At 38.7% G+C, this 27,365-nt stretch overlaps 1 protein-coding gene across 1 annotated transcript; it reads right to left on the reverse strand.

Annotated features, from left to right (window-relative positions):
* Nucleotides 1-1,586: 1,586 nt before the first annotated feature.
* LOC115021576 (doublecortin domain-containing protein 2-like) lies at nt 1,587-25,672 on the reverse strand. The gene is given in 10 exon segments (XM_029452096.1): nt 1,587-3,273; nt 3,797-3,870; nt 17,356-17,539; nt 17,789-17,843; nt 18,654-18,803; nt 19,121-19,239; nt 19,241-19,256; nt 19,554-19,630; nt 24,600-24,654; nt 25,386-25,672. Coding segments are annotated over 10 exon segments (1,839 nt in total). The 3' UTR covers nt 1,587-2,451.
* Nucleotides 25,673-27,365: the final 1,693 nt, after the last annotated feature.

Below are 27,365 nucleotides of genomic sequence, written 5' to 3' on the forward strand. Positions count from 1 at the left end.
TTTCATTAATTTAATTCAGACAAAAAAAAAGACTATATGAACAATGTCGTCTCCTGCATAAGAGATACACTTGGCCAACATTAGCTACGTTGCTTCTTTTGGCTTCCGTACTGTCTCCTTCACATCATGGAGAACAACAGAGTAATAATTATAGGATTTTATTTTGTATTAATAAAAGACTTAAAACGGTCAATGATGTTCCAACACACTAAGCCCTCATCACACCGTGTAGAAGCTCTTACTGTAATCAATCAGGTAGGTCGGGGAAGGTAGGGGAAGCGCAGAAGTGTGTCACTGCTGTTCAGGGACTTATTAACAGCCCCAACCACCCACACACACACACACACACACACACACACACACACACACCCACACACACACACACACACACACACACACGCACACACACACACACACACACACACACACACACACACACTAAAAGCAGCCAGTGGAGGAGATAAGACAGAATTGATGGTAACTCCAAAAATAGCACCTTAAGGATCATCACCTCGACCAGTCAGGCCGTATGACTCACACACACACTCGCCTCCTCTGCCTCTCTCTGTCTCTTACTTTTTCCTTCTTCCCCACCAATGTTCTGGCTCTCTCGTGAGATGGTGACTCAAACACATTGACTGCATGAATCCCAATTTAAATAGCTGCAGGGATGAGAGGGCAGCAAGGCCAGAATTAGATCACAGTTCACACTCTAGTTTCCTGCCTGTGGGTGGAAGTTTATAGTGGCTTTATGCAACCTTTTTCAATGGGAAAACAGAGCGGCAAAAGGGCCTAACAAAATAACGAGATGTGTTTGAAACACTACATCACATTCTAAATCTTGTCTCACGTGTCTTTCTAATTAAAGATGTTCAAGACTCAAGACTGTTACCTGTGAAGCTTTGCTTCTTTCTTGCTTAAATAAGATTATAGGCCACACTAAGATATGGTTAATACATTATTGTATTACTGTAAACACTAAAGTCTTTGTGCACACATTATAATTACGCACACAATTCAACAAATGAATGATTTGCATTAAAAACTGCCTGACAAACGATGCACTTTGCAGATTGACTAACTTAATAAAAAACCTTTAACGCACATGCAAAACATGATCTATTACTATATGGTAAATGTAACTACCTAACAGTAAAAGTGACTAAACCTCAAAGAGCTACAACAATACCTTTTACATACTTTGCTGTATGCACACTTTGCTGAAAATACTTATGCACTTAAGTAAAAAAATGTGAAGACTTGTAATGGAGTATTTTTATATTGTGATAGTGTTACTTTTATTTAAGGGATACTTATTCCACAGTATTATGAACAGTGTTGACAGGTTGCTTATTTCACTGTAAATGCTAAATTATTGTCCTGGCTCACTCTAGCTCTATGAAATGAAATAAAAGGTACTTACCAAAGACGCATTCAAAATAAATCTTGTAGCAGGAGTGTTTCATCCATTCATCTTAGTCGATGCTGATCATAAATACTGCCACAGAGAAAGTGATCATAATTACACTTGAAGTATTGTTTGTATTATCTTTTCACAAATTGATTACAGTCATTTTATAATGAAGTGACAGTCAGCAAAATCTGTTTTATTAAAGCATATTTTAAAAGGTGCATCCCTGTTATTTCTATGGTAGAAGAAACATGTAAATAAACAAAGAAGCATAAGACATAATGACTATGTAATGAAGGGTTATGATTTGGAATAACATTCAGACACTTACAGTATTAGACGTAGCTTATCACACTTACTTAAAAAAAAACGTTAATTGCATCACTTTGCTTTGGGAAATAGACAAAAATGTCATACATAAAAAAAACATCTTAAAAACAAGCAACTAGTATAACCATACCTGTTAAAAAATAAGCATTTTAAAAAGAAGAAAACATTTAATGTATGAGTGTAACTATAGTTCGATAACCCAGCATCACTCACTACAGCGCTCAAAGACAGTGTATACTGAACCGCAGCCCGAGGGAACAATACGTCTTGATGAAAACAAAGATATACTGTATTACTAAACTTTGTATTAGTTATGTCGGTTTCAGATATGATAGTTATAAATAATGTTTTGATAAATAGTTTTTGAATAGATACTAGAAATCCAGATGGTGTTTTTGTACTTGACATTATTTAGCAGTCAGGACTTGCTCGACATTTGGGACACTATTTTACTACTATAGTATAGTATAGTAGTAGTATAGTAGTATAGTAGTATAGTAGTATAGTAGTAGTATAGTAGTATAGTAGTATAGTAGTAGTATAGTAGTATACTATTTTCATTTCAGTGCAGATTCTACACGGCCGTCGAGTAAAACATGTCTTGCTTTTGCGTTCTGTCACTTTACGTTCTGCCACTTTGACAATTATTAGATTGTATTGTAAAGTATTGCTCACTATTATTAGCACAGCTCCTCCAACAACTTTCTTTTCTAATCCTTCTCTTTCCTGCTTTCATCTTGACTGTCTTCATCGTCACCCACCCCTTTCTCTCCGTTTGCTGCGGCATCTTTGGCTGAATTCTCGTCCATGTCCGGTTCTGCTCCACTTTCCACCTCATCATCCACTCGGCTGACCTCCCCATTCACCTCTCTCTCCTCTTCCCCTGACTCTTTGGTAGCTCCCTCTTTTGTTTCGCCTACATCTTCATCCTGGTTACCGCTGCTACTGCTACCTCTGCCATTATCGTTCTCTTTTGTCTCGTTATCTGACCGAGTATTGCCCGGGTCACTGCTGTTTTCTGTCTCTTTCTGTTCCTCCCCCGTGTCTACATCGTTAACTCGGTCCTCACTGCTTTTCTCCCCCTTTCCACTGTCTTTATCCTGTTTGTCTTCTTCTGTATTTGAGTCTGGCTCTTCCCTTTCACCCTCAGAAGATGTATGGCTTCCATCCTCTATCTCTTTGCTGTCCTGGGTCTTATCACTGTTGCTACTGCTGGACCCCTGCTCCTCACCCCCAACCTCCTCTTTACTCTCATCCGTGACCTCCTCCACTTCTTCTTCTACCTCCTCCTTCTTCTTCTTCTCCTCCTCAGAGTCAGCTGTTGCTTCTCCCTCTTTCTCATCATTTTGCTCGGCATTTCCCTCATCCTCTTGCCCTCCCTCTTTTACGCCGCTCGTCTCCTGGTTTTCCTTCATTTCTTCGTTGCTAGTTGAAGTGTCTTCTTCTGTGGTGTTTGCAGCCTCCTCCTCCTCCTTCTCTCCTGCCTTTTCGCCAGTGTCCTCTGCGGCTTTGGCATCATCATCTGCTAGTTTCTGTAATGCAATAATACCACAGAAACAATTTATTGCTCTAAATATTTTGGAAGGCGCACAATGTAATTGGATTGTTTACAATAATTCTCCCCATGACCTACACTTTCCTGAAAGAGAGGGACAGCGCTATTGAGTCATGAGCACTTACAAATCAAGTGGAGCCAAAGCATTGCATGTCATTTTCCTTTTTGTCAAAATCCTTTTTATGGCACTTCAATCAATACGCAACACACATATAAATCAAACTCACTCTTAGCATAACATACTGTAATGGGGATATGCATTAGAATGATGTATCTTAAAGCATAGTTCAACTAGATGAAATAGACATTTTGGCTCATAAATATCATTCTCTGGGAGAAAGAATGATGACAAAGCACTGAACCTACAACATTTGACAGGAAAAGTGCATGCTGTGTGCCCCATTGGGAGGTCACGTCAAAGAAATGTACAACTCTTTACAAAGACGTCATTGCTTGCCCCCCGTAATAGTCTATTATAGGAGAGTGCTGTATCTTTATACCTCATCAGCTGGCTGGTCTTGGGTGGTTTTCTTGTCCTCAGTGTTTCCATCATCATCCTTTGATTCCAGGTCACCTTGAAATACAGAGACAACACAGTTATATTAACTGAGAACACTGATTGCAAATAACAGAAGACAACTGTGGGCTGATTTCACAGAAAAGGTGTCCGTTTCTTTACCAAAGTCATTTATGAAACATACAAATCAACGTGTTTCATCCTAATATGTGACATTGAGTATTGAATGGGCTTGTCGGGGGCAACAAGACACGAGTTATATATGGGCGTCATCCTGGTGTAAATACATCAATATGTATTTCATCTCACACAGGCTTAGGGGGAAGTCTCTGGGGCCAAATCAGAAAAAAGAAAAACAGAGGTGTTATAAAATGATATGAATTGCATCAAAGACATGACAATATTTAGAGTTATCTGTTTTGTAGAAGCTCAACAGGACTAACTGAAGCAGAATACAAAGTAAATATGCACATCACAGCAGTGTGTATTCTTTAAAAAAGGTAAAATAATCCCAAATATGTATTCAAATTCATTTTATGCCACTCTTATTATGTAAACTCCTCATACCGTCAATTTGTTTTTCATTCTCTAATGTCATTTTACAGGTTTAATATAAGGAATATTGCTGACTACTTTTCAAGACCCTAAACCCAGTCAGAGCCCATTACATCAATTCAGAAATCCATAAAACCTCTCCTACAAATAAGGGAGCTTTTATTCATCCTCCAGTAAGTGACTTCTTTTATGCCACAGCTGTGTTTTCAGTCTTTTTTTTAACAAAACACAGCACAAGAGTGACACCTGGTGGTGAAGAGGAAGAACACCCGAGACTATTGCAAGCAAGTAAACATCTTCTGCAGACAATGAAAGTGTGGCAGAGAGAGACAGAAAGCATTTGTACAAGCTCAGGACAGGGAACGAGGTCAGGAGAAGATTGAGAATAAAGTTATAAATATTATAAGCACAGCTGCAGTAATCATCCTAATAATCCCCGCAGTTAAATAGATGTTGTTCTATCATAACCAAACATTAAAGAGAGTCAACTGACAACTGGCTTTCAATGTTAGAGGAGGAACGCACAATTGACTTTTGGAGAAATCACTGGTTTAATGTGCAGAAGCTTTTTCAATTTCCAACATTGTTGAAAGCTGCAGTCAGTAATATTCTAACCAATACATAATGTGGAAAGACTGAATAAAGTCCTTAAGGGCAGTAGATTGGACATAAGAAAAGAAAAATGAATCCGACATAATAACAGTTTGTAAGATTACAAGAACACATATTGTCCGCCAGAGGAATCACCTGCCATCATTTACTGTCTAAACACCTGCATAGTGATACTGTGGATTTTGGGGTTTCAATGAAGACGTCATAGCACGACTCGATACCAGCTGCACACTAGTTTTTATTGAGGCAATCAGCTCAGCAAGGAAGGTTTGTTGGAGTGCAAAATTAATACGCTTTTTTTGTGAGCATGTGCATCAAAGGCCTTAGAGTAATTAACCCTAAACATCATAAGAGGAATACAACTATACGCTCTGATAAACTACATAATTACACACTTGTTTTGAAACACTGGATAAGACTGAAATTTCCAATCAGAAATAAGCGGCAAAAACAGCGAGGGGTAGAAAAAGAAAAGGACAGAAGAGAATAATTAATGTCTTTAATATTAGTTTCCCTTTCTACACATACCAGTTAAAGAAGAAAAATGACTTGGGTAGAGATTAGAAGAGTTTATGGAGACATTTAATGCATTTCAAATGCAAAACTGATTGAAGTTTAGCTATGGTTGGAGATGAAACGTTATGGTAATAATAACGGACCTCTTTAAGAATATTTTATGGAAATCGCCTGCATTCATTAATAGCGAGGGCCGAACGATTGAGTGTAAGGCAGTAAGCATCGGATGAGCCGCTGCGACTCTAAACATCTTAACGTGATTTGAGGATGAGACACCGGCTCATGAAAATGCTAAATCAAATTAAAACACAATATTTAGAATATCCCCTCCTTGCTCTTCATTAAATCCAGTAGATATGGGTTCCCGTTGCAAAAGACTTGACAGTGTGTGTGTGCAAGTGTGTGTAAATGTGTCCGTCTGTCTCTTTCTGTCTTTCATTATCAGGCAAACACGCACACACACACACACACACACACACACACACACACACACACACACACACACACACACACACACACACACACACACACACACACACACATTCCTTATACACTCTTGGCACACAAGTATAGACCGAGCGCACCCACACTTAATGCTACATCTCATCCATCAGTGTGAGGTAAAACAAGGATGCAACTGTAAGTGTGTATAATTACTCATATGAACGGCTCTCTCTGCCATTCCTATGAAAGATAAAGTTACAAATGACTGTTGTGCCAGAGAAATGTAATAAAGCACAACTGAAGATGAAGTGATAGCAGGTAGTAAACTACAATAACCTCCCACTCCTCGACAAGCAAACTCCATCTCTCTCTTTACACAGGCACACACACACACACAGGATTTTAGTTATAGGGAGCTGCTTTGTAAAACAAAAAAGTGGGACTCGTGTTCTCTGTATCGACACTATGGCTACATACAGTTACATTGTGTAGCTTTGATCTGTGTTTCCATTTGATATACTCATCCAATTCTAGTAACCCTACAACACACTGGGAGGGAATCCAGTGTGCAGTTTACACCAGGTAACATTATGTGAATACCATTACATGAAATATATATGGATACAATTTGTTAACTTAATTAATAAAACAACAATATGTATCACGTCTCCTTTTGGTTCTGCTGTGCTCAGATGAACCCTGAACTGCATTTATTTTTCAAGTCCAAGTAAAGTGTAAGCAAACCGCTGCATCGTTTCATTTAATCCATATGATATAAGGGATTGTTAAACATCTTTTTTTCCGTGCAAATGGAACCACAAATTGGTTCGTTGAGGATGTATATGTTGCATTTAGCAGCTGTGAAGTCACCATGCTGGAGAAATCTTCTGTTTTTTAATATTATGTAAATAATTTATTCGAGTTTCTCTGGAAACTGTTTTGTCATTTTTCATGGGTTACAGGATGATCTCAGCGCTGCGACACTTCTGGGAAAACTCATTGAAATGAATAAAGCTTTTCTTAGTCTTGTGACACTATTAAAATAAAAAATGTCAGCTCAGACAGAGGACTCAAAATGTCAATAACACAACACTAAATAAAAAGGTTGACTCTTTTGCATTTATTACACTTATTGCAATACCTCATCAAATCATCAAACCCCCTCGTATCGACTCGCTACTATCCACAGTAGTATAATCAAAGTAGGTTGTTTTGCCAATGTATTCCATGAAAGGGTTGGAATACAAAGCAAAATCAACCACAGCTTAATGACATGCATATTTGTTATTGCATCCTTTCTGCTGCTAATATGCACCATGACACACTCGCGTATCGTGAACTCTGACAGGCTGACATCTGCCTCACAAGCATGCTGGAACGACGTGTTCTTGGAAAGGCTTTGGATGCCATGATTAGTAGTGCTAATGGGTTTGTTTTTTTGTCTTGATTGCAGAATTCATATTTGTTCAAAGCCACTGAGAAATAAATCCTTAAAAAGAGGTTGTAGTTTAAAGAAAATATAAATCACTTTTTTGAATACACAGTGTATTTATGCTTGTAAACCAAAGCATAGTCGTTGGAGTGGCCTCCACAAGCCAATTCTACTTTTAGTAGATTAGCTAGGCAGTGTTAAATACACATTTAAGATACTGCTAAATGTACCTAAATCACCCCACACAACACTCCATATATATATATCACCATAGAGTACAGTATATTGCTTATTTACACCCAGCTGATTCAACCCACTCAGCACATGGCTGAGTTATGGCAGGATGTAAAACAACATAGGTACTAACTCTGAATGGTAATTATGAAATGTTGCCACTCAGCAAGTGTGCTCCAGTCACTGGCCGGGGTCCTGTTAAAGCATTTAATGACTGCATGGCTGGCCACCAGCAAGAGAAAGGCCCAGTTGGCATGAGGTTTATAGTGATGATGTGACACGCAGAAAAACAATCCAGCTGCTTGGTGTAAAATCTGATGACTGGATATTTTGCTTGTTCATCTGTTTCTCTCTCTCTCTCATGCATACACACACTATAATTTATTGTAATTCATAGGTTTATGAGGAAAAATAGCATACAATGAAGGTATCAAGAGAATCATTGAGTTTAGGGTGATGCATGTTTTGCAGTCAACAATCTGGAGAATCACAGCAGAGCACACCTTATTTATCATATTTGTGATCCTAATGCTTCGAAGATGCTAAATGTGTGACTCAAAAGTCATCGCAACAACTCTATTGAAGAGGAACGCCGTCACTGTTACACATGAAGTTAAATTGACTTGTCACAAAGACCATTACTTAGCCTGTAAAAAGAAAAAGTTGTGTGGATCTGGAGGAAGCGTTTCTAATGACAGATGGTATTGAGTTGCATTATAGGAAATGTAGGATTCAGCGTTTTCGGAGATGACACATACTAGGAGCTAAAAGTTACAATATCTTAGCCTTTGCTGCTTCGATTTCTCTCATCTCTACTGTGTCCCCGGGCATGAAATATTTTTTCCCCCTTGCAAATCGAACCACAAATTGGTTTGTGTTGATGGTCTAGTGGTCGGCCTTCCAAACAGAACAGCAGATGGTTGTGCGTTCAATACCAGGGCTGCCACCATTGTGCCCCTGATTAAGGCACTTAACCCTGAGTTGCTCCAGGGAAACTGTCCCTGTAGTTAGTTCACTGTAAGTTGCTCTATATACGAGCGTCTGCTAAATGACCTGTAATGTAAGAAATGTTAATGTTTGGTGAGGATGAATATCTTGCTTTTAACAGACACTATGCTGGAAAAACCTTCCGTTTTTATATGGATTATATTCATCAATTTATATGCATCACAACAAATTCAATCCCCTTTGGTTCTGCTGTGCTCGAACAGGTGCATCGTTTCATTTATTCCATTATGATATAAGGGATCGTTAAAAATCGTATTTCTTTCCCTTGCAAAGAGAACCACAAATTGGTTTGTAGAGGATGTATACAGTATATTTAACAGCTGTGAAGTCACCATGCTGGAGAAATCTTCCGTTTTTAATGTTACGTAAATAATTGATTCCAGTTTCTCTGGAAACTGTTTTGTCATTTTTCTAGGGTCACAAGATGATCTCAGTGCTGCGACACATCTGGGAAAACCTATTGAACTCAATAAAGCTCGTCTTAGTCTGTAAATACTACTGGAAAAACACGTCAGTGAGGGTATTGAAATTATAAATAAAATAAAATAATAATAATAGAATGACTTTATTAAAGAGGCCATCACTTTTACACATAAAGCTCAATGTACTAGTCACAAAGAGAATTACTTATGCTGCGAAAAACGTTGTGTGGCTCTAGAGCAGGGGTCACTAACAGGCGGACCGCGATTTTCAATTTTGACGGGGCGCTTCTATTTTAACCGGCGCAGCTTTTTTCATTTTTACGGCACTGGTTTAGCGGTTCAGGAAACTCACAGACCAATTACATGCAAGTTAACCCATCCCACGTGATGCTACGCAGCCAATCAAATCTGTGCATTCCAGGCGGCAAACATTGCGACTCTGAATACAGACAGATGAGAGGCGAGAGGCGCGTGACAGACAGGACGACGAGTTAGCGATACAGAGAGAGAAGACGAAGAGACGAGTGAGCCGCAGACAGGGAGAGAAACATAACTACACATGGCGCTCTCTAAGAAGAGAAAAGTGAACAACGTTTTTGACCAAACATACCCACTCAAGTCTGAACTGAGGTCACAGAAAATCTCAAAGCCCAATATGATGAATCCAGCAGGATCCTGACACATTCATTCACTGCCAACAACCTGCTCATGAATGTTCCCTCAGAGCTGCTTGGATTTTGGGTCAACACAAAAAGCTTTTTTATTTATTTTCTCTTTTATTTTTAAATGCAGCCCGAGAAGAACATTATACATATCTACAGTATTATATATATATATATATATATATATATATATATATATATATATATATATATATATATATATATATATATATATATATATATATATATATATGTATGTATATATATATATATATATATATATATATATATATATATATATATATATATGTATAGTTCAATGTTAAGTGACAATAAATATTGTCAAAAGTTTTGAATTTGACTTCTTTATTAGATTTGACAGTCAGTTGTTGATGACGTACAGCTACTAGGCTGCTTCAATATATATCACACTAATTCATAACGCACGTTACACATTATGATGGTCCGGACCTTTGCTTGCGGAAATCTTCTCTAACTGGACCTCTTTGAATTTTAGTTGAATATCCCTGCTCTAGAGGAAGCTTTTCTAGAGAAAGATGCTATTGAGTTGCATTATGGGAAATGTAGGATTCAGTATTGTTCAGAGATTGACTCATACTAGGGACTAAAAGTCACAATATTTTGGTCCCTGCTGCTTCGCTTTGGACCTTTCTTTATTAAACCTGTCTCCTCTGAGTCCCTGAACTTTATGGAAGTGCAATGTTATATCGCTAGTGTCCCTTTAAAAGCTTTTAAATCAATTACCCTGGTGGAAGCTTTTCTCACAGTTGCCTGAAACCTTAACATCCAGTGTCTTCATCATATGAAAGGATTATTCCAAATGGCTTCTGTCTAATCCGTGTAATATGAGCAAACATTAAAATATGATTCTTGCTTTAAAATACAGATACTTCCATCTTAATAATCAACACCTTTGGAAGTTTTTAAGTAAGGTTAAATATTTAATTATGGAATTGATTAAAATAATGTAGATGACTAAAGTGGAGACTAAAAACAATAATTATGTCTTGAATTATATTTCTATTAACACAAGCAGAGCCCTCTGTGGACTGCAGATAACGTTCCTGTTCTCTTTGCACCCTAAACTGCATTATTTTGACTAAAACTGATAAATGACAGAAATGTACAACATTTGAAATGTTATGTGTGACTGCATTATATCTGACGGAGATAAATACAAAACACTTTGCTCTGACACCACGGCAACTTCCTAAACCCATCTGCAACACATGATGTAAACTTTGGATCTCCACAAATGTCAGATATTTACTTCTGCCATTTAGGTTGAATGTCAAAGCTGTTTCCGTGTCTCAGGCTGATAAAAACCCTTCAGATGCCAATGTTCCTATCACAGCTAGTCCAGATGTGCGTCTACAAACTAAACCTCAAAATAAAACGCTAAAACGCGCAAAGCAGGCTAGATTAGAAATGACAGAAATTAAGAAAATTAATGTCATTGAAAGTGTCACACGTTACCCTAACCCTATACTTCTCGTGTCACAGTTGGCACCGTTGTATGTCACAGCTGAAACACTTGTTAAAAGATTAATGTGGCAGATTAGTACAGCTACCCTGCACTTTAATCCAGTAATCCTGCATCAAAGGGTCACGGAGAACCTTTTTCAGCTGTAGTGAAAAGGAAGAGATGAAAGGAGATGAAGAATGAAGGAGGGGATTGGGAATGATGGCCATGTTGTCTGAAATGTGACATGCGAGCATGTGCATGAACACACATAAAAACAGTCATGCACATAAACCCACACATAAACACTTTTAACGCAGTGCTTACAAACCACACTTTCTAAGAACTTGGCAAGGAGAAAAACTTCCTTTAAATGTTACCATCTCTCGTCCTTCGCTGCTGAGCTTCTTTTTTTTGACACAGGCACACGGATTCAGACACACAGCTTCTTTATGTACATGTCTCCTGCCTCCCAACGCTGTTTTGAACCGTATTTCACTCTGACAGGCGCTATGAATACATATGCTAACAGGGCTAATTCCCCAAGGCAGCATCACATTTTATGACACCAGAGGCAGAAAGTTGATCTGGCTTGGATGGCTTGTGCATGTGCGAAGGCACGCATAAACACACACCAACACATATGCATTAATCTTCATTCCTCTCACCTTCAACTAGCAAATAATACCAAGAATGTTTCCATTTTGAGTTTTGGAAATTAGTTTTTCTGAAGAATACCTAAACTTCACAACCTTGACTTCAAATCAAGGAAAATTATAAGAATGGCCATAATGTGAATTGCATTGACTCCTGCTACATTAAAATCTGCAGCCTTGTACATGAAAAAGACGTAGTAGGCTAGAACGTAAGGTTTTGTGTAAAATGGATGCACTTGAGGTTTCAATGGAAGCGAGGACAGAGTTACCTGGGTTATTTGGAAGTCCAGGTGAAGAGATGTGAAGCAAAATTCAAGGTGAACCATACTGAGATATTGAGAATGTATGAATTGAGATACAAAACTGCTCTGTGGGTGTGAAAGAGCATGGGTGAAGGTCTTACGGCAGGGGTGTCAAACATGCGGCCCGGGGGCCTGGTTACTGGTCCGGCCCACTTGAGATCAAATTTTGCTGTATATAGCCCCTGAACTAAAATGAGTTTGACACGCCTGCCTTAGGGTGTGTGTCTCCAAATTGTTGCTGGTGTAAAATCTATAAAATTACTGGAGCCGCTTTTAGTTTTTTTTAACCCGTTTTCTTTTTTTATAACTATATTGCTGAGTTTCAGGCTGCTGAGACTCCGTGGAATTCATAACTTCCAAAAGATTTCCCATAGCATAACTACGCATGTGGAAACTTGTTTTATTTACAGCACTGTAAATTGTTAATGCCACACAAGTCATTTATAGCATTGTGCAGTACTACCCTGTGTTGTAAAGTGTTTTGTTTAGCTAGAGTTTTCTTTCATTGAATAAACTTGTTTTTCACAATATTTAAAAGATAACTCAGAAAGATATACAATAAAAAAATAGTTTTTTATCAGGGGATCCTCAGACCAGTCAATCACAATATCCACAGTATCATCAGCCCCTAGTATGAAAGTATTATGCTAACACTCTGTAATTATAGCACAGCACTGCAACCAGTACTAAAAGAAAACAGTTATTATTGTGCCATTGTGTTACCTGTTGATTGTATTAGTTGCATTGTGCCCAAAGGTGTATACTATTTGTCTTCAAAGTAAAGCCAATTTGGAAGTGCATTCATTCTAATCACCAGTAGGGGATCCTCCACCTTTTTTCCTTACAATTGTATAGAAGTATATGAGAAAATTACCCTACTTGATTTATTACCTCCATAAACTCATTAGGAAAATGTTTATTGTCTCAATCGCTAGTTGTAAGTCTTCTTCAATACAACATTATGATCATTTTGTAAATGATGGTCAAATTTAGAATAAAACAGATGATAAAGCAGTGTATTCATTAAGGCATGACAGCCAAAGCACATCTAAGCTCATGAGTACATTACAAACAAGCCTGTTTTTCACTAGACAAAATTTGTATTCCAGTTAATATCATAGTTAACATAAATTATGGATGCACCTTGCTAACCGAGCTAGCTAGCTGTACATGAGCCCTGCCGGGCTTCGTTGCTCCACTTTCTCATTAACATATGGTGTCTTTTGGCTCCAAAAAAACAAGAGGACGACGGCCAAAATGACAAACTTGAGTCTTAAAAACGCTAGTGTTATGTATTTTAAAGCAGCACCTGTATATGTCAGATATCAATTCCGTAGAATTTGAGGTTGCATTCTCAAAAATAATTTAAAAGATAGCTTATTTTGGCAGATGCCAATCATGTTCGGAATGAATATGAAGGACACACACATCATTTTGCAAATCAAAAAGCCCCTTCACTAATGCATGCACAGAAGCACAATGCATATAAGAGTCCATATAATCAGAAGATCCCCTTGTGTTGTGCTCTCCTCTCTCTTTGCCTTTCCCCTATCTCCTCTTGTCCATACTTTTCTGTCTGTCTGTCCTCCTTGAAGTGCAAGGCTCTTTTGTTGATTTTCAGAGCAGCAATTTGGCCCCAGCAACGGGCAGAGGCAAGTAAAATTCTGCTTTGATGACTAAATGGAGAGATTATCCAAATGAAAGGCAATTATCCAAACCCCACCCATCCTTCTACCCTTCAATATATTTGTGCCTTTTTTTCTCCACACAATACTCACACTCCACCATCTCAGGCTATTCATCATACTTACTATTTGATTCCACCTGTACTCTTTTTTTCTCCTTCCTCCTAATGTCCTTCTGCCCTTTATCATCTCAACCTTTTATTCTCTCTTCTTTAACCTTCTCTTTTATCCTCCCTTCTCTTTACATGCTATTCCCTCTCACCTGCCAAAACACATCCTTCCCTCTTTCTACTATCTTTTATTCTTTTTCCTTTTCCTATTTTCTGCTGCTTCTCTTTTTACTTCTTCCTCTTCTCTCTTCTCAAGGGAACAATTAACTGAACTGGTCACAAAGGCCCTTTAAGAAAGAGAACACTGATAAAAATCCTATTTCTATGTTGAGGTTAGGAACAACTGCTGACTGGTAACCTGAACATGAATGTGTTTTTGATCACTGGACAAATTGGACCGATAATTTACTGAATTCAAAAGGGCTTCCATAAAGTATAACTATGTTGGGTGAAGCGTACGACAGGCAATGTGTCTTGTTGGTTAAGTCTTTTAAGCCAAATGTCTTTGTTATATTAAGTTCAAATTCATTCCGTGACCTTTGCTGCATGAGTTGTCGCACTGCCTCCCCCTGGTCTTTGCTGTCACTCACCACTGTGTTCACTCTAATGAAGCAGAAAAGTCAGAAGCTTTACAATACACCAGACAGAAACTGCTGGAGTTATCCTCAGTCTGGCTTCCAGCAGCTGATAGACAGTGAATAATGGGGACTGGCATACCGACACACACACACGGACACACACACACATCTCGAGTTACGGGGTCACTCTGTCTCATTTGTCTCTTTTATTCTCTCTCTATCATTAGCTTGATTCAAAGCCTTTCAGTATGTGCATCTCTCTACCTTACCCCCCCCCTCTCTCTTTCACAAATACATTGGTAATGACATGACACCTTTATAATAATCTTTTTGTTTTCATTCCAATGTTCCAGCACACAACACCAGAGATTAGAAGTGTGGGTTTCATGCTGTGTTCTTTCCACAGCCTCTGCCAGTCATACGACTTTTTGGCTGTGTTTCTTTTTGGCTCCAGATTGGGATGCGTTTACCTCATACCCAGCCAGGCCAGGATTTCCCAAAGCGATGATAACACCAAAAAACACCTCTGTGCTGCGATGAATCACTAAACAAAGGTGGTATGAACACTGTGTCCCTGATGAGAAGCAAATGACCACAACACTAAACTTAGCAGCTAATGGTTACAGTAATTTGTTTTTGGTAAGCCAATGTGCAGCTATGATTTCAGTTCCTGCTTACTTTTGAGAAGCCAAATAACATTTTAGCGCTGATTTGCTTTGGGAGAGAAGATAAAAAAAGAAAAAGAAAAGAGTAAAGATACGTTTGGGAAACCTCAACCTGCTGTAGAACAAGTCTGTTCAGCACCATGGACAGAGACAGACTGTAACTGCCAGGCAGAGACTACAATACATACACGACAACTAGCTACTAAGCTAGACAAATGAAGAAATAGTATCTATTCTAAACATGACAGCATTTTTTTTTTAAATGACCTTATAGGTCAAACAGTGAAGGGTGCATGAGAACGTAATATGCTCTCCAAGCCGTTCAAACAATCGTTTTTCTAATGCCTGATCTTGTTTTCCGAGCTGTCTTTCTGTTAATTTAATCTTTGGTCAATGTCACCCAAGGGGACCAATAATGCAACATGTTTTTCTCCGCCTGTAATACGACATGCCACACAATCTGATGCGCGGAGGATTTTGAGGGTGACATTACAGGTTTCAAATGGACACACAGACAAAAGAGACACACGCACACACTTTCCTCATCTATCTTTTGATGCAAAATGCCAGCTCCCCTGAACCACAGACACAATTCTCCACGCTCCTTTGGGCTTCTGCTGTCAACTCTCCTGCCAGAAGAGCAAACAGGCAACATCTATCATGAGACACGAGATGACGTAATGGTGCTTCATACCGCAGTAGGAGTTCTAATAAGGTCAGCAGCAGTCTGCAGAAAATCTAAGTCCCCTCTACTGTAAAAGTTTTTTTATGAGTAGAGAAAAATGCTCTCTTCTCTCTCACAATGTTATTTACAATGTATACACCATTCATGGAAAACATCTGGGGTCCCAAAGCAACACAACATCTTAATGTTAGTGCCAGCTGCCAATGAGCAAAACAGTAAAAACTGGAGTTTGTGCAGGACATTATAATATACTGATCATAAGCCCAGAAGATGACGTAATGCGTTTCTTGTAACAGTAGTTAATGTCATCATGCAAGACCTACTTTCAAAATGTCATGCCATATTTGTTTTTTTGCAGAGCAACAGTGCCACTATGTGGGCATTTAAGAAAGCAGCAGGTTACATAAGATTTAAAGGCAATGCATTACATCATACCTATGTATAACCCTAACTGTATATAAGTCCTGTTTGTGCATATGTAGACACATAGTAGAATTAATAATACAACAGGAAGATACAAAGGTCTGGAAACAAATACAAGGTTTTGTAATTTATGAAGTGATAACTGCTTGGGTAAGAATATTATGCTTTGTTTGGATGTAAATAACACATGTAAACCATCCATCTATGTTTAAACTTATTAACAGACGGACAGATAAACCAAGGATATTATGGTGCTTTTTTGAGTAATGTTCTGCCTCTCTTTATGTGACTTATTGTGTGCTAAATATCTATTGTGGTTGTTTACCTTTGTACTGTTGTTTTGTTCCATGCTCGTACACCCTGCCACTATGTGTGGTCTAGATTAAATAAATCTGAAATTATTTATGGGAGAAATAATTCAGACGTACAGACATTAAAATGCCAGGATCTCACATTGTTGTGAAAAGTGTCCTTAATCCAGGCATCTTGTTGAAAGCACAAGTACACATACATACATACATACATACATACATAGATACATACATACATACATACATACATACATACATACATACATACATACATACATACATACATACATAGATACATACATACATACATACATACATACATACATACATACATACATACATACATACATACATACATACATACATACATACATACATACAAATGGGCATTCACTTTATCAGGGATTTAGTAACACAAACACACACAGACACACAAACTCTCCCCCACTTTATATAGTACATAAATGTTTAGGAGAATAAAATATGTGTATATGATTTATTAACCCCTTTTGAAAAATGTGACCTCCCAACGGTTATGTGGGGGGAGTGCAAGAAGTAACTATCATTACTGCTGTTGACTAACAGAAATACAATACTCCTGTTTTTTTTTTTTTACTGCATTATTCATCAAATCTCACCAAAAATACAGACTTAGCTACAGTACTACCTTCTGATTGTGGCCACAGCCACACTGTATTTGTCAGGCCTGTTTGGGATTAGCATTAGTTATTCCTACTGTTCTATTTGTTTCTGCCTTACCATTGTCAGAGATGCCGAGGGTCATGCTTTGTCCACTCCTCTTCTTCCTGAGGGACATGAGTCTGGCCTGAGAGATCTCTCTGACGATGGAGGACAGGTGATCCTTGCTGCTGCCATTGTGGCCGGGAGGAGAAGCCTTGGAGTCTCCGCCTCCACTATCACTGCATCGAACTATAGACTTACTCTGGGAGGAAAAACAAGTGTGGTTCAGTTGATGAGAAACTTGGAAATATGACCAACTAAATCATAGAGAAAAATACTTTTCTCTATTTTGTGAACGTTCAATAATGATGTGCTGATTATGTCTTTGCAAGTTGGTTTATGCAAGCAAGTATGGTACACCAGCTATGAAACTGTTAAGTTTCCTATTTACAGTTTGAAACAAAACTTAATAACCTAAATAATTCAAGCGAAAGGCATATGCAATTCTTACATTTCCATGTTGCTTGGAGAATCTGTATATAGGCGGTAGAGAGTAAGCTTTCATTCTGTAAACAAAACAGACAAAAATAATTGTATTAATATAAATGCAGGATATCGAGGGCTTTCCTTACAGCTTTTGATTTATGAGGCGTTTGAAATTAGCCATGCACATTTTTAAACCAAAACAGAACTAATGCTCTTAAAAGGAAAAGTTGGAGGTTTAAACGTTGTACCATTTGATATTTTATTAATAAGTAATGTTCCAATCTAATAAATACCTAATGCAATAAAACAGGCCTGTTAAAAAGGTTTGTGTATGTGCATGTGAAATGGTAAATATTTTACATTTCCCTTGTGGTTTTGTTCATTTCTACAGTGTAAAAATCATTCAACCATTGCAGAAGGAAATGAAACACTTTTATTCACATGAAGAAAGTTATCCATCCTTCAAATTATATTCAGAGCTGAGGGATGTAGGTTTCAGGAGAAAGCAGATATTAGCCCTGGAGGAGTAATTAGTTGCTACACTTAAACAAACACAAACACAAACTGTACGGTCTCCAAGAGCCATCCCTGGTAGCCATAGTGTTCCATTTTTAAATTTCCACAACTCTTCTCAGAGGACTCAGGAATCTACATACTGATGGATATTTATCAAGTGTATCATTGGTCAATGTTGTTGATGTCAACTGAATAACGTAGGATACCTTGTTCAATATAAAGTTAGAGTTTAAAGAGTTTTCAAGGACATTCAAAGATGTAGTGAAAGTTTATACAGTATAGTTTGAGACGGCAAATAACAGCATGAAATCAGAAAAGGCAGATGTGTTACTGTACACAATATTAAAGTATATTTCCTATAGTGCAGTGCTTACCCATTGACCCTCCTTGTCCCTCTGGGTTTAGTGAAGAGAAGATCGCTGTAGGGCAGCTTCTTAAACCGTTCTCTTCCCACAGCCACATACAGCTGACCGCTCTCCAGCTGATTCCCATCAGTCACCTGGTGGCCTTCATAGGTGTACAGACTGGAAAACAGACACAAAGTCAAAAGCCCCACAGTTTCCATTATGCGTTTGTCCCAGTTTGTCAAAATAAGACGCACTTGAGTTGCAGAATATCCTCTCATAATCATCAGTGTGGTTATTTATTAGGACGGTTAAAACATTAGCAAGTAAATACTGTTTCTGTATTTCAATATACTGTAGCAATAACACAAGAGTAAAGATATTTTAAAAAGTGTCCTTGTTAACATTAGCAACGGAAGCATTTATATGCAAATAAATGATATCATTATGTAGGGGGAAAATACAATCCATGTGTTTATTTTTTTTTAGAGCTGTACCTTCGGACACCCCCCAAGACTCTCATCCCCATCTTCTCTGTGATCATCTCAAGTATTCTGTCAAACTGTGCTAGCATCCTCTGGTGGACCAACAGCCTCATGACGGGGTTCAAGACATCAGCCATTTGCTACCATACTAAGGAGAGAAAACACATAGGGTTAAAGCAAACATTGACACAGACTTGTTTGCCTTGTCAAGTATATCCCTCTGAGTTCAGTGAAGCCAATGGAATCCCTTTAAGTTCAAGTGTATCCTATGAGATCAGCAATCAGCAGTCCATGACATTATCTGCCACTTGGGCAGAAAGTCAGAATCAAGTTTGAGAGTTACATATTATAGATCCGACTGGGATGACGAAAAAAATTATATATATTTATATGTCAATCTGAAAGCAGAAAATGGTTCACCTGAAACAGGGGTAATTGAACTTACAATATTGTACACGGCTCCTTGATAGGTTTCAGGAATCGAGCTGACACAATGATTCGATTTGGTGGCAGTGGTTTGGCCTTGAAAAGAGGGATAAAAAGAGCAAAATATATCATACTTACAGCTCCTTAAAGATCATTTAATAGTATCTAGCAGACAGATACATCTAGTATGGGAAATGCAGCTAAAATAACATGGAAATATGTATTAGGGCTGTCAAGCGATTCAAAAAATGTATCAAATTAATTACAAGCTTTGTGATTAATTAATCTAAATGAATAGCATATATCAATATTTGCTGTGAGAAGCATTTCAAAATATTCAAATGGTTTTTGGAAGATGAGTGAATCAATTAGTAGGAATTATAAACTGGCCAAAATCTTGTATGCCACAATTATCTTAGACAACACAGTTTGACATAAAGTGAAATTTCCAAATCGGGCATAACATATTTCATTGCACAATAAACAATATCTTATGGCGGCTTAAAAGTTGTGTCATGTGACCCTGTATGACGAGGCGGGTCGCTCACTTTAGCATCAGCGGCGGTGCTAGCTAGCTCCGAGCTGCTAAGTGCTTTACGTTGAGGTGATATATATATATATATATATATATTTCAGCTTGAAGTTCTCCGATGGTTCGAACATTCTTTGCTGCAGGAATCTCACAGAACGGAGCATCAACAGGACATCTCTTGTTTCCCAGTGGAGACTCAGAAAAACACACCAGTGCAAACTTTAGGGACTTTTGCTTTTGGGACGAGCACTTACACTGTGGTCAATATTGATATTCTAGTTGGTAGGGACAACATTGAAGCTTCTAAATATTGCTGCCCATGTCAGGGCAGACAACAGGGCTAATGATGTATGTCCCTCAAGAGCCAGAACTGCTTGGAGAATCTGAGCAACAGTTTGATGTAGCACAGTGTGCTAATTGTAGACAATAATATGTTTGTTCATAAAAATATTTTTGTCTCCTTTTGCTGTGAGAGATACAAAGTACAAAGAATACATTGTGTGACCCCTGAAGACAAAGACAAAGAGCTATTGCACACACTAAAATAAGCTGTGTCTCATCTCTGTTTCAGCAAAATAATGAGCAGTCTGTAATCCTTTGAGGTTGTGAGGTTGCAAAGAGTGAGCACTGCAGGTCCTGTCCCATAACGCCCGGTAACCCACTGTGAGTCTGAGACTAAGATGTGGATCCTCTGACAGAGACAGAGATAAGGAGGGAGGTATATTAACATTGTATGGGGGCCTGTGAGTGCACCCTGGCAACAGAGATGTGAAGCCCAGAAGTAGAAACGTACTTCAGAAAAACAAGGTATGGGATAACATATTCAGAGGTATACCAGTAACAAGGCATGAGGCCAGGACACATACTGTACACTGAAAGCATACAACAACATAGTGAGGTTATTATAACACAGAAGATCTATAATGAAATGAAATTAATTTACATAACCGCAAAGAATAACCAATGTTGCAAACACAATTGCACTTCCTTTATTTTTTCTAAGCACATGATCTCTGATTGTACAGCAGAACATGTCCCCTCAGCTAATGTTAGTGTCCATGTACACATTGCGTTTAGTAAAACAAAGCATAACTTTTTACCGTTTAAAAGGCATTTTTAAGAAGGAAACCAAGACAGAGAGACTACCATTTACTTCTAATGCTGCCCATGCACTCTACCACATCTAACACACTCTCGATTCAGCTAAATAAATATACACAGTTAGTAATGATTTATGATGAAAGGATTTTGTGTAAAACAAGGTATTACATTTTAAATGGTGGTTGAAATCACTATAACCAATTGTCATCTCATATCAACACTCCATTAATCTACCAACATCCCTGTTTACTGTGACCAGCAGGTTTGAGCACCGCTTGAAGTGGGTCCTCTGAAGCCCATAAACATTAAATATAAGATGTAGTATGAGCAACAACAAAAAAATGAAGCATTACTTTATATCAGGGTTAAGCTGTGGTCATATAGTATTATTATAGTATTTCAACATCACTAACACTGTTTTTCAAATGTCCGTGGTCTCTCATAAACAATGATCTGCTGCTATGTGCTGATAAATGCTGTTAAGTAAGTTATTTATTTTTCATTGGTTTAGCTTAACAAAGTTTAGTTTCTTTAACACCTGTGGGCATCTTTAGTTGATATATTTGTTATTTAAAAATTTTAAAAAGCACACTGCTGACAGTGCAGATCTACTCAAGCAAACAGACATTGCAGGCAATAACAGTGTTAAATAAATGTTAATTTAAGTTCAGCAATTGTGTGTCTCATTTTATTATTAAATATTAAGTATTTTATCAGATACAAAAAAAAAACAATATATCAGCTTCATGCAGTGGCGGGCCATGCATTTCACACCTAGGCCTTCAGTGATATCCTACACTGTCCTACCTGAATTATTCCACCTCTTAATACCATCATTACGACGCCATGGCTCTAGAAACTATACATTTAGACAGAAACGCAGTATAACCGGGCATTGTATCACCTTAACATAGTCAAGTACAACAGAGTTATATTAATATTTCCGAAACATTTAGTCATTCCCAGCAGTGCCTCTCGGAGGCTGTGAGCCGGGGTACCGCTCGTAGTTAGTCATTTGAAAGTGGCAAACCCTTTTCCCGACTGTGATAGGCGCTAGCGTCGGGGTTGGCCGTTCCCTTCTCACGATGTCTATCTTTTCTTGAAAAGTTCGTCTTGAAAATGGCGTTGTAATTATATCTGCGACCAAATCGTTCTCTTCTCCTCCTTCAGCCATTGTGGGTTGAAAAAAACAGCTTGTAGAAATCTACACAAATTAGCTCGTTCAAGTTTGCTAGCTCTGCATAGCTCTGCCTCTCAATAGTGCGTATCCAATCAAAAGACGTGCACGTGCTGGCCCCGGTGTCGCCAACTCGAAATCTGTTTCTGTTCACTTTAAGCTACAGGCGCCCGCACTGTTGATTCTGAAGGCCTCAGGGCAGATTTCTTGGACCCTGGCAACACATTATGGCTGAAATATGATTGGATAAAAGCTCTAACATAAAGGCCAGCCCTCTAAATCTCTATCTGAGGCTGGAAGCAGCGTAACCAAGAGGAAAGCTATGAAATGAAAAAATATATCAAAATTAAATTTATATTCTGATGATGTTTAGACCAGCAGAGAAGGCCTTGCTGGCCCTGACGGCCCACCACTGGTTTCATGTATCGGCTATTGAAAAACCCACATCTGTCGACCACTAATAATAAGCCACATATGGAACAGTTCATCTGAGGCCATAACCTTCCTATAATTAGTCCTTCCTATAGTGCTCCAAAATCAATAAGGACAAGAAACAAACTCGCCAACCATCCAGTCGGCTGAGAGTTCTCATCATTAATCGACACAATCAGGCAGGTTAAGTGGGGCAGTGTAGGGTCCTTGTAAAATAATTGGCTCTTTTTATGCTCGCCACGTAATCACAGTACAACAACAAGCCCTTGAGGTCATGTGTGATGAATGAGCTTATTCTGGGTGATAAGACGAAATCAAGAGCACAGAGCGCCGTTCCTGATTCACTTTGTATGATTAACATGTTACAGTGGAGAGAGGCAACCGATGCTGTATGATGCTAGACACAAAGGTCAAAGTCAAAGACCTAACACCCTAATACGACAGATAACTCCGACAAAGAGACCTTGTGTGTTGTTTCGGTTTTCGGTCTGCATGTCAAACTTTTACAACTACTTGTTTTTGCCACATTGTCATCATAATAATATGAATGGAAATATTATGTTTATATAATGCAGTGCTAAGTACACATATCTGTGCCATCCCTAAAATCATTTTCAAAATGAAAAACTTGGAAAGAGGAGCCGCAGTCGACTTTTAAAACAGAAACAATACACCCTCGATCTAGGTTTTAGGCTGCTCTTGTTTTGGCAGTGACTTCATAGCTGGTGATTAAAGATGCATTGAAAGGAGGGATGATTATGATCCATAAATCAATAATGCATGGCCATTGAGACAACAACAAAGTGATCATTCGTGGAGAACAATAGAGAGGAATGCTTAACATAACACCTTTCTCAAAAGATCTTTCTCAAACATTTACACTATGGGAGGGGGCAGCAGTGAAGGGGTGAATCGTAATCATCATCAATCTTGCATTTAGTGGCAGTTTCAAATGTTGAAAAGTTGGATTGAGTAAGGATGTTGTAAACTGAAACCCCAGTCAGTGAAGGGTTTCATCAATCACTAAAAACAAATCAAAAAAACAAAATCTAAAATAATGCAATTCAATAAAAGCAATTCAAACAACGTGTCAACGGTTTAAGGTATTCATTCTCATGTGGCTTCTAAACATTAACGGAGTTTACACAGCTGAGAATCAGGAATAAAGAAACACGTTCAGTGTGATCAATGTTTTTGTGTTCGGAAAAGACCAAGTACTGGATTTCTGTCCTGCACAGACTAGCTCACTGCTAAGATGTTGTCCAGTCCACAGTGTGCAAGATCATTAGCAAGTGACTGACAGACTCAGTCAAGTGAGGCTCGTGCTTTTCAGCGCTAAAACTAAAAAGGACGAAGAGGTGGAGTGGAACCGGTGGATGTTCTCTGGCAAGGGCACGTGATAATGTAGCTCACACCCCAACACTGTCTGGGTGATTGACAGGATTATGTAAATTATGTAAACATGTTCCATCTCTGCAGATTGTGTATATAATATGATGCCAAAGACTATACCGATTGGGAATTCCAGGCATTAAAAAGCAAGCCTTTCTTTCTCTTAGTACACTACTTTCTTCAAGATTAAACATTTAAATAGGAAACGTTCCTAAATAGTGATTCATATTTGATCTGGTTGAAGTCATCTTTATGATTTCTGGGGTCAAAGTCTTGAAGCAAATATTCAAGTGAACACACTGCTATTTGCTGCAGCTACTACACTGTTGCATTCAATAGGCACTTACCTTTCTTTACTGACTTCACACATGAATTACTTTCTGACTAGACAACAAATAAAAGTGCTTACTTTAGCAAAACTTTTGCCTTACCTGCATTGGAAGAGTCTGCATCATTCTCTTCCTTCTTGAGCCGATCTGTAGGTAACTATGGACAAAACATAAAGTGGAGTTAGCCTAAATGAATCACGAACAAGCACACTGATTATTAACAGAGGTATTCTGTAACTAAAGTAAAGTACAAGTATCTCAACATTGTAGTTAAGTATAGTACTTGAGCTGATGGCTATGTAAGTGTATTATATATTCTAGCCACATCTTTCCCTGGCAATTATAACAATACCTATGTCAAAGAGCATGGTGACAATACACAAATGCCCTGTTCCAAGAATACCTTCCCACTTAACTGACTCACCACTGCACACTAAGAATAACTCGCTGCACAAATCTCATTATCTGCAGTATAAGTCTACTTATTTTTAGAGTACAGCACACTTCTCTGCAGTGCTGATCTCATTAGTCTTATTCTGTGACTCAGCATGGGGAAAAACTGTTGAGTCACAACAACTGCAAGACCACGACTGTCAACAGGTCTAATGCTAAGTGACTAAAATGATGTATGTAGACAGTGGCTGCTTGACAACATTGACTGTGGAACTGTTAGCGTGCGCAGTGGATTTTAATTTCTTACTACAGTAATTACAGATCAGCATGCCATCCTGCAGTTAATAGTCTTATGGTAAGTGGGTTACACTAGGTCACAGTTGTATTGTATGTAAACCACCAGTATTTACGCTTGTGTATAGATTGTTTAGGGTTAGTCACTGTGAGAAAACTATACTAAACTAGTTATTATGCCAAACGTTAGTCAAGTCTTACTCCAGCCTTCTGAATCTCTCCCTCCCAGCAGCGACGTACTGCTCCCCGCTCTGCAGGCTCTCCAAGCAGTCCACCTTGTGGCCTCCTCTCGGTGTGTAGATGTTCCTCACCGCTCCAAACGGAGCTTGTATCCCGCCGGTCACCTCTCTCAGCAAAGTCTCAAAGTTGGACACCCTCTTTTGGTTGATCACAATCCGGCGGGCGTCGTAGTAAGGATCGCCGTTCCGGTACATGAAAATGTTCTTCACAACAGGCTGTGACAGAAAGTTTGGCTTCTCCGAGCCCATCGTTGACCGTAAAAGGCAGACTGGCGCGCGAAAGAGAAGAGCTCTTTGTTATGATAAACTTACAACCAGTTGATCCCACTTGCGAGACAAAAGCTTACTGGCCATTATAATTACATTAGAGATGCTCCATCCTGGCCAAATGTTTAGGATTGAGTGGGGCAGCACGCGGCACGCAGATCTTCGAGGAGGACAGCAGTTTGGACACAAACGCGTTCAAGGCAAACAGGTTAAAGAATATGAGCACACGCATTAAACTGTTGCTGTGTCCCCTGGTGATACTTGTCAACGATCCATAGGTTTTGCAGAATCTCAATCCGCTAGAGAGGAAAAGACGCGCAGTTATCCGCTCCGTGTCCACCTCTGCGCACCAGGTGATGGTAAGAAGCCAAACAGGTCTCTAGTTTCTCCACGATGTAGGCTAGGCATCATGGGAGCTCATCTGTTGGGATGTATCTATGGGAACACGCCGCTGTTCTATCTCTCACCGATTACCAGGGACTTCACACAGCCCTAATCAACTGGTAGTCAATCATTAACTCATGACAAACAGGCTATGTCTGTTTTTTATATATAAATACAATTGCACACTGCCATTTGTAGACAACATTATCAAAGATGCATGAAGAGCTCCGTTAACAAAGGGAATAAACGTGTGTAAGACTTAGGCGGTGTAAAACTCTCCAACAGCCGTGTGAGAAAGTTAATTGGGCATCAAGAGACCAATTGGAAACCCGGCGGTGACGTCCCAAAAGTGGGACAAAAAACATGTTTGTTGTGTGTTCTATAATTGTGTTGCGTGACAACAGGGAGAAGTGATCTGTGCTCCATGTCCTTTTACATATTATTGTCAAGTGGCACGTTTCCTAATGCAGCAATTAAAAGCCAGATGAATTCATAATTTACATTTCTGGATTAATTCGCTCTTTTAATCTTGTACATCGATGTAAATATTGTCTTATGAAATGTCATACGTTCTTCATTTATACACCAGGCTACCATATAATAGTTGTGGCAAAGCTAGCAGCCTATAGTTTAATTTCTGTAAATTTCTAAGACAGCTGCTGTATGGTGCCAGAGGGCTAAACGTCACCAAAACCTCTTACTTCGTTCCCTCCTCCTTCACCTTACCGACGTCATGACCTCTTTCATCAGCAGCAATCAGCGGCAGTTACTGCGCCACTGGTACGTGTTGGGTGGAGGAGCCGACAATAAATTCAGTGAGGGCCAAAGGACCTCAAAATAACTTCAATATAATACAGTACATGTAATAATATAATATTTAATGTGTAGGGTGTAGGCCTACAATAATTGCCTGGCTTGTTGTAACCTACAGCAGCAATTGAGTCGCCTACACCGCATAGTACACTTTATACAGTAGTCCAACTATATACTTATTTAGATGCGATTCTTTGTTGAGCCCACATGATGGTGCCATTTCGTTTAGTGTACCAGAGTAATTTAAAATAAAACAAAACAGCTGAGTAGCTGCAGATATTATTTATTATTTATTTAGAAGAACATACTGACGTGTTAATTGCATGCTCAAATATTAGACAATATACAACAGCTAACTGGCACTTACCTTAGAACATTATGTATCAGTTGCAGTCATGTTTTTAAGAAGGAGCTACTTTAAAAACATTCATCTAAAAGAAATGAATAGATCGAAGGCCAGCTGACATATATTACTGGA

This window comes from Cottoperca gobio, chromosome 16 (assembly GCF_900634415.1).
Source record: "Cottoperca gobio chromosome 16, fCotGob3.1, whole genome shotgun sequence".
NCBI lineage: Eukaryota > Metazoa > Chordata > Actinopteri > Perciformes > Bovichtidae > Cottoperca > Cottoperca gobio.